This window comes from Xylocopa sonorina, chromosome 1 (assembly GCF_050948175.1).
Source record: "Xylocopa sonorina isolate GNS202 chromosome 1, iyXylSono1_principal, whole genome shotgun sequence".
Lineage (NCBI taxonomy): Eukaryota > Metazoa > Arthropoda > Insecta > Hymenoptera > Apidae > Xylocopa > Xylocopa sonorina.
In genome coordinates, this window is record NC_135193.1 from 15,919,042 (window position 1) to 15,931,395 (window position 12,354).

General features: G+C 35.6%; 5 protein-coding genes across 6 annotated transcripts; 2 read left to right on the forward strand and 3 right to left on the reverse strand.

Annotated features, from left to right (window-relative positions):
• Positions 1–250: 250 nt before the first annotated feature.
• Positions 251–1,266, reverse strand: Nd-15 (NADH dehydrogenase (ubiquinone) 15 kDa subunit). Its single transcript, XM_076898502.1, has 2 exons — positions 1,000–1,266; positions 251–736 (listed from the first exon to the last, which is right to left on the reverse strand). Exon 2 carries the CDS (start codon positions 724–726, stop codon positions 376–378), a length of 351 nt encoding a protein of 116 aa, XP_076754617.1. The 5' UTR covers positions 727–736; positions 1,000–1,266; the 3' UTR covers positions 251–375.
• Positions 1,267–1,347: 81 nt separating this feature from the next.
• Ctu2 (Cytosolic thiouridylase subunit 2) lies at positions 1,348–2,923 on the reverse strand. The gene is made up of 3 exons (XM_076898867.1): positions 2,874–2,923; positions 2,480–2,772; positions 1,348–2,380 (listed from the first exon to the last, which is right to left on the reverse strand). Exons 1-3 carry the CDS (start codon positions 2,921–2,923, stop codon positions 1,374–1,376), a joined length of 1,350 nt encoding a protein of 449 aa, XP_076754982.1. The 3' UTR covers positions 1,348–1,373.
• Positions 2,924–3,215: 292 nt separating this feature from the next.
• Positions 3,216–4,915, forward strand: Mrpl40 (mitochondrial ribosomal protein L40). Its single transcript, XM_076892559.1, has 5 exons — positions 3,216–3,455; positions 3,541–3,624; positions 3,691–3,858; positions 4,435–4,636; positions 4,706–4,915. Exons 1-5 carry the CDS (start codon positions 3,418–3,420, stop codon positions 4,823–4,825), a joined length of 612 nt encoding a protein of 203 aa, XP_076748674.1. The 5' UTR covers positions 3,216–3,417; the 3' UTR covers positions 4,826–4,915.
• Positions 4,916–5,711: 796 nt separating this feature from the next.
• On the reverse strand, positions 5,712–8,507 carry LOC143423361 (uncharacterized). Of its 2 annotated transcripts, none has more exons than XM_076894624.1 (3): positions 8,465–8,507; positions 6,641–7,052; positions 5,712–6,291 (listed from the first exon to the last, which is right to left on the reverse strand). In XM_076894624.1, exons 1-3 carry the CDS (start codon positions 8,496–8,498, stop codon positions 5,781–5,783), a joined length of 957 nt encoding a protein of 318 aa, XP_076750739.1. In that variant the 5' UTR covers positions 8,499–8,507; the 3' UTR covers positions 5,712–5,780. The 2 variants fall into 2 exon arrangements, with proteins under 2 accessions (XP_076750739.1, XP_076750748.1); XM_076894633.1 differs by lacking the exon at positions 8,465–8,507 and adding an exon at positions 8,268–8,284.
• A 2,451-nt stretch (positions 8,508–10,958) lies between these two features.
• Positions 10,959–11,678, forward strand: Qbp-1 (Queen brain-selective protein-1). Its single transcript, XM_076898983.1, has 3 exons — positions 10,959–11,008; positions 11,277–11,409; positions 11,481–11,678. The coding sequence occupies exons 1-3, from the start codon at positions 10,959–10,961 to the stop codon at positions 11,676–11,678; spliced, it is 381 nt and encodes a 126-aa protein (XP_076755098.1).
• The last annotated feature ends 676 nt before the right edge of the window (positions 11,679–12,354 follow it).

Genomic DNA, 12,354 nt, shown 5'->3' on the forward strand with positions numbered 1-12,354 from the left:
ATTTCTCAGGTCATAATCATTCTGAAATCTACTTCCTTTCTATTCATTTATATTTCAGTTATTATTATAAACTGTTCTGCATGAAATACTGTACACATTTGTTCAATGATGTCCATTCATATTCATAATGGTTAAATAAAGGAATATGTGCAAAGAGACGCAACAAATCATTTAAAAATGTTAGGTACCGTGAAAATGAAAATAGGATCAGTATAAGAGAAACATATGGAATATACTATTTTATGTCAGATACTTTATTTTTATACATTCATTTATTCCATATATATGATTGAGCTGTAACATTTATGCACAATTTTGATGCACCTGACACATGTAAACTAATTTGTCTGGTAAATATAATATATGGTACGACAGTTAAAGGAAAGGGAGAAATTTAGTCTTCTCATACTTTCTTTCTCCTGCATCCACTTGGCGATTAAATTCTCCACTTATTATCTCACGCCGACTGTTCCGTTTATCAGCCAGCAGACATTCTGATAGATCTTTAATTAGTAGATCACACTTCAATTGTCCTTGATAAAATCCATATGCATCTACACATAGAGCCAACTGATATTCAAAATCTCTACAAAGTGCATCGTGTTGATTATGTAATGCAGTTCCAAAAAAGTGCTCAAGTGGAGAGTATATTGCAGGCTCGTTGTACAAATGAACATGGTTTGGGTTCTTGGCTTTGAACTCAGGTGCCGGTTCCGGTACTGACATGGTTCTAACACTTATAAACAAAATAATATTGAAATTAAACAAAAATTTACATAAACATCAATATAATACATTACAATTAACTTTCAACTGATCATGATTTGACAGAAACTGAGACTGAACAAGACAGTATACTCGACTTTAGAATGGTCAAAATTAATTAATGTGTTATATGATCTGAAAGACATTGCGTATAATGAATACTACGATTATCGATTCCGTCTTATATCTTAGTCTATGTATGTATAAAACGTTTGTTGTAGCAAATAACCATACCTAATATATACGTGTACAATAAACCAAATCTGCTTATAGAGAAAAAGGGATCTCTACAGTACTACAATATACCGTGACAATACTATGAGAGAGAAAAAATATTTCACTTTGAATCCTTTTTAACGAAACAGTACTATAGTTCAGTTACCATCGCCATCTATTGTATAACAAGCGAGACTCATAGGCTACCTCTATCATGGTTGGCCACTAACATGGTGCAATAACTGTGACGTAATCCATCTAGTGAATTGACGACGGAAGTTTGTCGCGCGAGGAAAACTTAGAAGAAGAGGCAGACGCGTTCTTTTATTTTAATCTCGTATTAATTGGCAAATAAAATGATTTTTTATAAATAAACATATTTTATTTGTTAATTACAGTAAGAAATCGGCTATCTCGTTTTGTAACTTTGCGAGTTCAAATTTTTCTCGGATTTCACTGGAAATGAAATTGGGTAAAATAGTATCTACTTTTTTCGAATTTAAGAAAATCAGGTGACAGCTGTAACAGAGATATTTTTCAGCCAACGATTCACACTCAGAAGAATTACAGTCACTACTGTGACACTGACATTTTTCCTTTTTTAAATCATCTATAGATCCTAATGAAGCGAACTTAGACAATCGCTTTGCTTGTACAACAGAAAGTTGTTCTTCTGGTGGATAACACGAGTTTAAAGGTACTTCGCAAAGGATGCAGATATTAAGTGTGTTAGGATTAATGTTTGCACCACTAGATTTTTCGCATTTTGTGGCTAATTTTTCACTGGTACGATATATCGTAGATACAGTGCTATAAAACTCAGAATCTAATTTAGAAACAAAGCTTTTTGCAACATTCCTTATGGATGCAGAAAAAGGTGCATTATACTTTTGAGAATTAAAAATTGGACACAATTTGTAATAGTCCAAATATCTAGCTACATCATCCTGTGTAAATTCTCTGAGTGGTCTAAGTAGCATCACATCTTTGTACCTTCCATCAGAGAAAGCAACATTAAAAGACAATTGAGAACCTCTTCCAGTTGATACATCTCCTAGAACTTTTATCGCAAGATCGAGAGATGTGTCAGCCATGAAAATTTTATTGCAATTCAGTTTACGAGCCATGGATATAAGTAGTTTGCGTTTTAATTGCTTTAATAATTCATCTCTTGCTGTATCGTTTTCTAAATTTTCAAAGACTTTTTTTAATGTTGTATCTTCGTTAGTTGTACTCATTTGTACGATATTTGTGGGGTGAATCTCTTTACAATTAATATGATTTGTATAATTTAACAAAGGTACAGTGTATACTGTTAGTGGTAAACTTTCAGCTTCTTTGATCAGGGCACTTTTAATGCATTCTCTTTCCTCAACTGTGAGTCCTTTCACCATGCCATCTGTATTAGGAGAAAAATGTTAAATTAAAATCAAATTATTAATAAATTATCAATACAGATTTTTCTTCTTCAAAGATAATTAAATTGACATAATCTTACCATCAATATAAAGAACTTTGGACTGAAATTTAAACCTCTTGGAAATTGGTTCATTTACATCAGCTGTAATGAGATGTAATAGTACAGTTGAATTCGCTTTCCCTGAATGACCGATAAGTATCGAATCGTTTGGGCGCAACAACTTTGATTTACCAAGCGTCGCTCTAAATTTATGTCTTAATGCAGTTAGAAAACAAGTTTTACAATATGCATTCTTGTTGATCAAACAGACTTCAACTTCAGAACCACATCTTTTACAAACATTCATAGCATCAGCGGTAGGGGGTGTGATTCTATAAAAAATTATGTTACATAAATAAAATTTTTAATTAAATAATCATAGTCACGTTTTTTTATCAAATCATACGGAATTAATGTAGAACGAAACGCTTACATATTTTCAGTTATTTCTTCTGTTTCAAATCCATCACATGATCCAGACATATTTACCGTACACATTTTGCTACTTCACTTTATTAGTAACTTTATATAGTTAAAAAAATTATATCACTTTTATTTATCATGGAAAAACTTTTACCGTAATATTACAATATAGGTTAAACTTTATTTTAGAACAGATATGTTTATATAAAACCAAATGTTTCTAGAAAATTTTACAAGTTACTTTGGTACCACATTCGCTTCCAAGTATCTATGGAGGAAAAGCTTAAAGGTAAACGACAATACACTTTATATTCACTATCTTCTTATTATTATTCAACGCATTATACTGTTACTACTTATTTCTAAATAATATTACTCAGTTTGTCAATTATTAAATTTATAATTTTATAAATATTGGACATTTTCAGTTTACCTAGTACAGCCAAAGTGAATTTCATTTAGGAGGTTATGTGTGGGAGTGTAGAGGCGGGAAAGTAGAAAAAGGGTGGAAAAGAAAGGCATAGTAAATACGTAAATAATTAGTGTTTATAAAAATGATCGGCGTATTGAATACGACGAATGCTATTATTAGGTAACCATGATCAATTTACAGTATTTAATTCCATAAAATAAATTATATTTTTATTTGTTTTATGTTTAATCGTTTGCCCTGATAGATCTTCACTATGCTCAATTAGCAATTTGCGTAATGTTTCAACTCACGCTTACCCATTGTGTTTTCGGATATCCGAAGCACTTTTGTAAGTATATAATTGCAGATTTCGTTTCTTTTATATTTGATTAATCGTTAATCGTGTTGTTTCCAGAGGAGAACCACTTAAAAGGAAGAAAAGACTCGACCCCGCTATTATCAGAGCTAGAGAAGATAGGAAGAAAAGAAAGATAGAAAAAAGAATCCGCATGTTAGAAAAGCATGCACATCATATGAAACCAGTTTTTGAAATTGATGGAATAATTGAATTACTCAAAAATAAGTACGTTGGATATAATCAAACTGTATGTTACATGTCGCAAGTAAATTTTAGCTTTATTTGAAAAGGCACTGGTGACTGATCGAGATCAAATTTGGTGGGTATCAAAGGGAGAAATAGTAGTTTCTAAATGGTAATTCCAAAGAGGCCCTTATTTATTATAGATCTTAATATTGGGTACTATTAGATGCTGAGTTTGACTGCAATGAATTTATGTGCAATTATATGCAATTAGTTTGGATTATGTTAGAAAAAAGGTTGTCCATTGTGTGGAGTCAATATCATTTAGACACAAAGTGGTCTTCTGTAATAATGGAATATTCATTCAAATATAAAAATAAATATAAATTATTAACAGTAGTAATTCTGTATATTACATCACTTTTAGTATCACTTTCAATAACATTGGGATCTGTATCTTCCAAATGTATGAATCATCAGAATTAAAATATATTTGTAATCCATTTACTCTCCTCATGCTTCTCCAAGTTTTGTTATGATCAGCTATTGCTATTTTTCAATTTAATACCATAAATTTTTATTATTATATGTATTTATGTTGAAACAAATATTCTTCAGGGATGTAACCAGACACTTGACAGAACCGCTATCAAAGGAAGAAATAGATAGAAGGAAATCTTTAGAAAAGGAATGGGTTAAGTATAAACAAAATGAGTGGTTAGAAGATCTGCGTGTTATAAAATCTATAATGACCTCACAGGAAAGAGCATTGAAAGAACTAAAAGCTGTCTCAACGGAGCTTTACAAAAAAGCACTTGAGGTACATAATATAGTAAAAGTATCTGCTCACATTATATTAAAAAAGTACTACAAAACACATTCTTTCCAGTTCGATGACTCGTATTTACCATACACTACAATGGGACCAGTACATACTCCACCGATAAGTAATTATGATAGCCCAGATGGTGAATATATAGACACTACTATTAAATATCCAGGAGAGTGACTACATCTAAAACAACTGAAATTATTAGAAGATCGGTGTTGTATGAGTTGTATGAACAAAATGTGTATTTAATAAAAGATTTAATTCGAAGTTTGACGTAACGAACGTCTTAAATATATAATTTATGTGAAGTTATGTGAAATAAAATGAGATAAAATGGGAAAGGATTTCCAATTATCAAGGTTAAATATCTGAAAAAATATGTTTATTACTTATAAATATTATTTTCAATGACAAAATTGGAATTAGCGTTAAAATAGTATTGCACGTAATGTAATCTAACATATATACATAAAAAAAATGATTACATTTGAAATAAAAATTTCTAAAGCAAACCTGCTCGAGATTTTTGGCGACTCCAGAATTAAGACTACAAATTTTGCAAAAAATGTTTTATCATTTCAGTGTAAGGCAATTATTCGAAATGAGGATGATAATACCGACAAGTATCGTCGGTTGCTTTACTGTGATTTTGATTTGGAATCTTTGACTAACAATTGGATATGATACGTATACATTTAATTGATCTTCTTTCAATTATTTGAACTATGAATGCTCGGTACTTTAAAAAATTAATTGAAATGGCGTTGACGAGGTATAGTTATCGGGACATGGAAGCTGTGGGAACGTCGCTATCCTTGTATCCTTTTCTAAAATATAAATAACAAATACGTATCGCGCGATTATTTGTGTCAGAATATTCATGTTGCATCTATTTTAGAATCGAGATAAATTTGAAAAAAAATAATACAGTATAAAATAAATAAATTTATTGTTTTATATGGCGCCCGTGTGCGGAGTACCCTGTTTGTTTATAATCTTCATGGAAACACAGCTTCCCTATCAGCACGTCACCGGACGCCACTGGAGAGAGTACCTAGTACAATTTGAATGTAACATACAGACAGTACAATCTTATGGGAATAATGAAAATTGTAACTAATCGCTGCGTTAATTATTGGACTAAGGCTGATTGAAATTTCAATTCCCTTTTGCACATCGGGCAAGCGTCGCTGGTTTTCAGCCATTGGCGTAAACAGTCCGCGTGAAAAAGATGATAGCAGGGTGTTATTCTCGCCCTGGTCATGTTGCAAAGGCAAACAGGGCAAACGTCGTCGAATTGCTTGATTTCTTCGGGCGTAGCTCTTCTGTAGGGGCTCAAGATTCTGCGTTCGAGCTTTAACGCGGCGCCAGATACTCGCAGCAGGTCCTTCAAACTTAAATATATGTTTAAGTAAGTCGCGGCTAGCAGAGACTTCCATGAAGCTCGCGGTGATAATATTAAAACGAGGAAAGCTGTCGCGCTAATTGTAAACGATTTCAGTATCACCGGGGCGTAAAATTCTTCGAGGTTCTCAAATATTTCCAAGCGAAGAAACTTCAAGATCGATGGGAACATTTCAACGAAAACTTTCTCCGTCGCCAAATAATAGATCCACGTTATCGTTGTGTAAATGGTCGATGGTCTATAACAGTGTTACATGCATAAAATTAATATTCATCACCTTTCCTATTGTACCTCTATCCTATTCCTCTTCTTAACTGTTTAAGTGCCAGACAACGCTATCGCGCTCCTCCTTGTTCTCAATGCTTAAAACTGCCAACTACTCGACGAGAAGAGCCAAATTGACCCGACGCTGAACGCTTGTAGGAATGGTATAACAATAGTAATGGTACAACAATAATAATGTAAGCTTCGCTGCTGATAAGTAGAAAGACTGCGAAATCGCGCGGCTTGGGACTTCTCGATTTAGATTTCTCCAGAAGTCTAGTGGCACTCAAACGGTTAACCAAATTTCAATTCCCGCTACTCACTTGTAATGTTCAAGACCCTGTTCCAAACCAAAAACAAGAAGCATGAACGTTAACGTAACGATAAACGTCACGGCTTTCGTCCATTCGAAGACAATTTTCGTAGCCGACATGGCCAGGTGTTTGATTTTGGATCTTTCGGTGAGGGTCACGTAAGGCGACCAGTCCTCTTTCTCGATCAACTCCTTAACGTAACTAATCGCGTACGTGATCACGTTGTAAAACATTAACGTGTAAAGGCATGTCATCTTCGGTTCCGATATGAATACACGATCGGCCAGCGTTAGAAATAAAATTTGATTCATCATCATAGAGATATTCTTCATCTTAAGAAAAAGGATCTCCGCTCGATCAATGGGCTCGTAGATTCGCGTGAGGAACGCGGTGAATCGTTGCCAGATCATTTTGCTGGTACCTTCGCATAAAGAACAATCGTGATGTAAAGTCTAGCTGGTTATCCAAAGAAATTTGTTCACCATTATTCCTCTCTCTTTCCGTCCCTTTCTCTCTCTCCCTTTCTCTTCACTTTGAAATCCCAAATGCAACTAATACAAGGTTTGTCTCTCGTATTTCGACGCTATTTAAGGGCAGCTAGAAGAAATCTGTAAGATATACGCATGGTACCGTACGTTTTTCGAGTAAACTTGCACGTTACTAGAATCGCCATTACTTTTCTCTTAAACACGAGTTATCCTCGTGATCCGTTCGTAACAGGTGAGCGGCGAAACACGGGAAAACTTGCGAGCGGTTCCTAAACGTATTCATACGATTATTCGACACCCTACGTACAATTAACTATTCGATTTGGAAGGTCCGTTATTGGAGCGTGGCTACTGCAAATAACGTGTCAACGAATGATCGCGGTTGTTTTTCGTAACGCTCGATCAGAGAGATTTGCATGTTAATAGACGGCCGTCAAGAAAATTTGCGGAAATAAGAGAGGACGCGTCCGAACGGGCGTCGACGCCTTGTAGGGATAATTAATACGCGAGGCAACAGTTTCGCTTGACAACCAGGATCATCTCTTGGGGTAGAAACGATAATAGATAGATTGATTATTAAATGAACGGACGCGTATTTTCTTCCCCCATCCGCCCCCACCGTTGATTTTCTCGCCCTTTCTTCGCGGTCCTATAAAACAAAGCCCAGTTGACTTCAATGGCACATTCAACTTTCCGTCTTCGCATATTCGTGTCTTCTTTCGCGTTCCCACATTTTCCACTCCTGGCACAGAGAAAACCGTCGTTATCATTCAAATCTACGCAGCCAGGCATACGTGGAAGAATATTCGTCTTAGGGTGAGCACCGAGTGCGTTCTCTATGCTTTCGTAACGGTCGTCCGTTCGTCGTTTCATATTACATAAGTTTAAGTCCAATTTTTCCTGTGTGTAATGTATTTATTTTTGTGTGCAACTCTTTTCTTTTGTATTGCTTCTTTCTTTTCCAATTTCTTTTACGGCCACGGTTGTTGTTAAGTTCGATGCGAGGACAAACGAGAGAAAAGAGGGCCGGAAGAATGCATGCGATTGAGAGAAAGGTAAAGAGCTGGGATACGGCAGAGAGGAATACGGAGATATTAAATAAGACATGCTTGAAATAAATTGTAAATCCGTACAGACTTTTATCGTACCTTTAATATATTCGCTGATACTCTTCGCTGTTGCTGTTCTATACTTATAATTTATTAGCAACGGTGTCGGTGAAACTGAAGTAGAAGAAAAGTAAAATCGATTGAAATGAAGTAACGGCAAGTAAAGTGGTAACGAGATAGAGTTGAACGAGATGAAACTGAAGGTGATCGAAAGACTTTTACTAGTCTACGCGCACTAGTAAGTACCGGATTTGTATTTTCACGGGACATTAACGTTAACTTTGCCTTGATACGATGCTTCATACGTGCAATCTGAAAACAAACAACCGTTGTTTAATATTTCATATTTAAGGCAGTGCAAATGCTCGCAGAATGTATCGATGTTATTGAATTTAATCATTTTTTTTTTTATCATCGTTCACTGTTCGACTTAGTGTGGCATGGTAATAATAGAATGGTGTAATGAAAATTTATAATGCACAGAGATCGTTATATAAAAGCATAAGTGTTACGAAAAAATGACACTTGACGATACAGGTAAAAATGAAATATTCCGTACGAGGAACCAATACTATTTCTATCAGCTTGTATAAATTTTCTACGTAATATGCGGTGGATTTAGTTTTACAAACCTCTCAGAGCGCGAAATTAGATCAAGCAATGACGAGCGTACAAGTCGAACGCAGAGCAGATGTTTCTAATATAAATTGCGGATAAAAAGTGAAGCAAAACTAGGAAGAGTTATAGTTCTGTTCGACGAAAAGTCATCAATTATAGTCGTGAATAGAAATCGCATTCGATTCATATTTCGCTTGCTAAACGCAAATTAAAATATGTCGCTTGATATTTAGAACCGCTGATCTCTGATTTTTCTAATTTTTCGTAATTTTGCGTACCTCGAATATGTAGGAATCATATTTTGGGCAATTTTTCTCTTATGCATGCAATTGTCGGTTCCTTTCGGTTCTCGAGATATTCGTAAAAAAAGGGTGGAAACCACGAGAGTCGTTACGTCGGTATTCCTCGTCGGTCTGACACTCAATGGATTCTTCGAACGAAAGCTCCGTGTACAGCTGCGCGTGCACAAGGCTGTAAGAAATGTCTGTTACACATGGTGTGACCGGTAGTCGTAATTACGCTGTAATATATTGTAACACATTATGCACGGGGTTTTCATTCGAGCTCGATCTCCGTTCCAGAGATAAGTTGTGACGTGTTCAAGAACCAATAACCGATGCATGTCCTCTTACGGTCGCACGCTTGCATAGTACTGATACCTTCAAATTCACATTTTTACAAATCAAATTGATCCTTCACGTTTACGTTCTCCACTTAGCATTTTTTATTTGGAAACGAATTCACTTGGTTATGCATATTCGTTCAGATACGTATACTTCTCAGAGGCAGATATAGAAACGTGTCGCCTATAGGCTGAACAAAATTGCCGCTTATACTATATTTCTTACAACCGACCGTCACGCTCTGTCGCCAAGCCGTATGGTTCGTTACCGAGAACCGAAAAGAGCAGTGGCGACTCGCGTGTAGACACTGTGGAACTGTAACAGCCCCTATTTCCACTTGACGTTATCGATAACGTTTAATATAGCGAGCCTCATTTTCTTTCATTCTTTCTTTGTACTTGTACAATGCGCGATCCTTAAGCTTAACGTAAGTAGCCATCCTCTAGTTCATGAGAAAGATTGAAAAATCTTTGCATGGAACGGTGCAGCAGCCCCCACTAATTTTAACCATGAGCCGCCACTGGAAAGGAGAGATAAGAAATTCGGCGAAGTTGATAAGTTGAAAAAATATGTCCGTCATTGAAGATTTTCCTTCGTAGGCTGTAGCTCGGCTAGCCTATTTAGAGATTCATCACTTATGCTTATGCAGAGTCAAATACATAAATACGATATACGATGATCCAGTTACGTAGGTTTTTCTCTTGTTCTCTTGTTGGAAAGAAAGAGGCGTGTACAGAAGAGGCATTGAGAGTACCGGAAGGTATACAAATGAAACGTTTTCTTACAGCGAGGAATAAATATTATACCTTTAATGGGAATTCTAGGATCGATTTAGGAGTGTGGCTCTAGATCAGAAGGCACACAACGAAACTAGAGTATATAAAAACTGTCGAAAGTAAGTAAATGTACATAAAGGAAGAGAAACAGTGTAAGGGGCGTAAAAGGAATGAGTAACCTTGTTCTGTTTAGCTTGTTCATGAAATTCTGTTGCTGCCTATTACGCGTCTTGTATTTTTTTGGCAACTAATTAAATGGTCAGTATTTAAATCTATTTTTGTTCGGTATTTAAATCAACTTTTGGTCAGTATTTTGTTTGGAAAAGGGTCAGTAGAAAAATACTAAACAGTCAAATTAGTTTAGTTGGTTACATCAACAAACGGACAATATAAAGCAGCCAGTAGGGGATTTCGCATATTTCCAAAGGATACTGACCCTTTATATTAAATACTGACACTTAATATTTAATTACTGACGAAAGGCATTAAAATACTGACCAGTAAAATACAAGCTTATTTTTTTAAGCGTATAAATCGTATCTCGATTCGTAGATTCGACAAAGAAGATGGATTATCCACCCCCTTCGTAACGTACGATTAGAGTATATAATATCTTTACAATGTTACTTGATTAATTTAACAACCGTTTATTTTACTTCAATCAAATCGATCGAATATACTGAAATTTTTCTTTCAGATCAACACGAAGCAAAATGTTTGCACAATTCATCCGCGTAGTCATAGTGCTCGTAATTCTCTTCCGGTAAGAATTTGTATATCTATACCAGTGTTTCTCAACCTGTGCCGTGAGAGGTCGTCAAACGTGCTGTCAAGGGTTTTCGACAAACAATTAAAATCGCTTGGGTTTGAATGAAAAGAATCTTATCTTATATTTCGGTGTGCCACAATCCAGATATTTTTAACGTGCCATCGACCAGGAAAGTTCGAGAAACACTGATCCATACTGTTGCATTCTCGAATGGATTTCGTTCACTATCAGTGATTACTAATAATATGCTTCGATCGATTAGGTTCGATGAATGTTCCGGCTTTCCATGGACGAGGCAAAAACAAGATGTTTGTAAAGGATGCGGTGATATGTGTGATAGATGCGAATATGGTATCGTAAAGTCGATTGCTTGCGACGTTCTACAGTGCGCTAAGGTCAGTGATTGTATTAATGGGTATAAAAGTGTTCAACATAGTCTCGACGTGAATCGTATTTATTTTTCCAGGGACCTGATGAAAAGTGCGGCGGACCCGACCAAGTTTTCGGAATTTGCGGCGAGGGCATGTATTGTAACTGCAACAGATGCATGGGTTGCAGTCAGCTTAAGCTCAACTGCGCCACGACTGAAAATCCTTGCCTGCCGTATAAAAGCGTAGGATATAATAGCAATAGTCACAGATTTGGAAGATCTACCGCCGTCTAAATTAAACCGTCGAAATTATTAATTTTCATTAACCGGTCGATTGCTTGCCTGTCGAAACGGAGGATTTATCAACAAAGCTACGCATACGAATGATTAAATGTATTATAGTTTCATTTTGTCGGCATTGTTAAATAAACGCGCCCAATTGTAACGTATCTATTATTATATAGCAGCAGCGTTGGTAATATCGAGCAACGATTTGAACCGATATCTGATAAAATGAAGAGGCGAATCTGATGATGAGCAAACGGTCATATCTTTTTTTCTTTTCCTTTTTTTTTTTTGTTACACGCAACCAGTGAGCATAGGAAACGGAGAAGAACAAAGAGAATAATTGGATAAAAGGAACTAGAAGAACTAGGTACGGTAGAATGAGAATATTGCGTGTTATCGTTATTCGTTTGTTCTTCTTTCTGTAGGCATACGTTCATTTGCGATCCGGAACGTAATGATTAACTGAACAAATATATTTCGTTCCGTATAACAGAGGTGTACAGTTTAATTGACATGCGATTTAACTATTAAGTGCTGTTATTTTAATTTGGTTAAAAATGATAATCGAAGTGAAAGAAGAAAGGAGTGAGATGAGAAAACCAAGCAGGAGGGGAGAAGAACGAAAATATCAATTGTGATGCATCAGATTTAATTTTATTGTCCATATATTTGACTGGAAAAT

Excerpts from the sequence above, each read along its gene's own strand:
- Nd-15 (XM_076898502.1), bottom strand. The coding sequence starts at position 726 with ATGTCAGTACCGGAACCGGCACCTGAGTTCAAAGCCAAGAACCCAAAC.
- Ctu2 (XM_076898867.1), bottom strand. The coding sequence starts at position 2,923 with ATGTCTGGATCATGTGATGGATTTGAAACAGAAGAAATAACTGAAAAT. Across the intron at positions 2,773-2,873 it reads GAAGAAATAACTGAAAATAT|AATCACACCCCCTACCGCTG; the intron begins GTAAGCGTTTCG and ends AATTTTTTATAG. Across the intron at positions 2,381-2,479 it reads CAAAGTTCTTTATATTGATG|ATGGCATGGTGAAAGGACTC; the intron begins GTAAGATTATGT and ends CTCCTAATACAG.
- Mrpl40 (XM_076892559.1), top strand. The coding sequence starts at position 3,418 with ATGATCGGCGTATTGAATACGACGAATGCTATTATTAG. Across the intron at positions 3,456-3,540 it reads ACGACGAATGCTATTATTAG|ATCTTCACTATGCTCAATTA; the intron begins GTAACCATGATC and ends TTGCCCTGATAG. Across the intron at positions 3,859-4,434 it reads ATTGAATTACTCAAAAATAA|GGATGTAACCAGACACTTGA; the intron begins GTACGTTGGATA and ends AATATTCTTCAG.
- LOC143423361 (XM_076894624.1), bottom strand. The coding sequence starts at position 8,498 with ATGTCCCGTGAAAATACAAATCCGGTACTTACTA. Across the intron at positions 7,053-8,464 it reads TACAAATCCGGTACTTACTA|GTACCAGCAAAATGATCTGG; the intron begins GTGCGCGTAGAC and ends CTTTATGCGAAG. Across the intron at positions 6,292-6,640 it reads CAGGGTCTTGAACATTACAA|ACCATCGACCATTTACACAA; the intron begins GTGAGTAGCGGG and ends ACACTGTTATAG.
- Qbp-1 (XM_076898983.1), top strand. The coding sequence starts at position 10,959 with ATGTTTGCACAATTCATCCGCGTAGTCATAGTGCTCGTAATTCTCTTC. Across the intron at positions 11,009-11,276 it reads GTGCTCGTAATTCTCTTCCG|GTTCGATGAATGTTCCGGCT; the intron begins GTAAGAATTTGT and ends TCGATCGATTAG. Across the intron at positions 11,410-11,480 it reads ACGTTCTACAGTGCGCTAAG|GGACCTGATGAAAAGTGCGG; the intron begins GTCAGTGATTGT and ends TTATTTTTCCAG.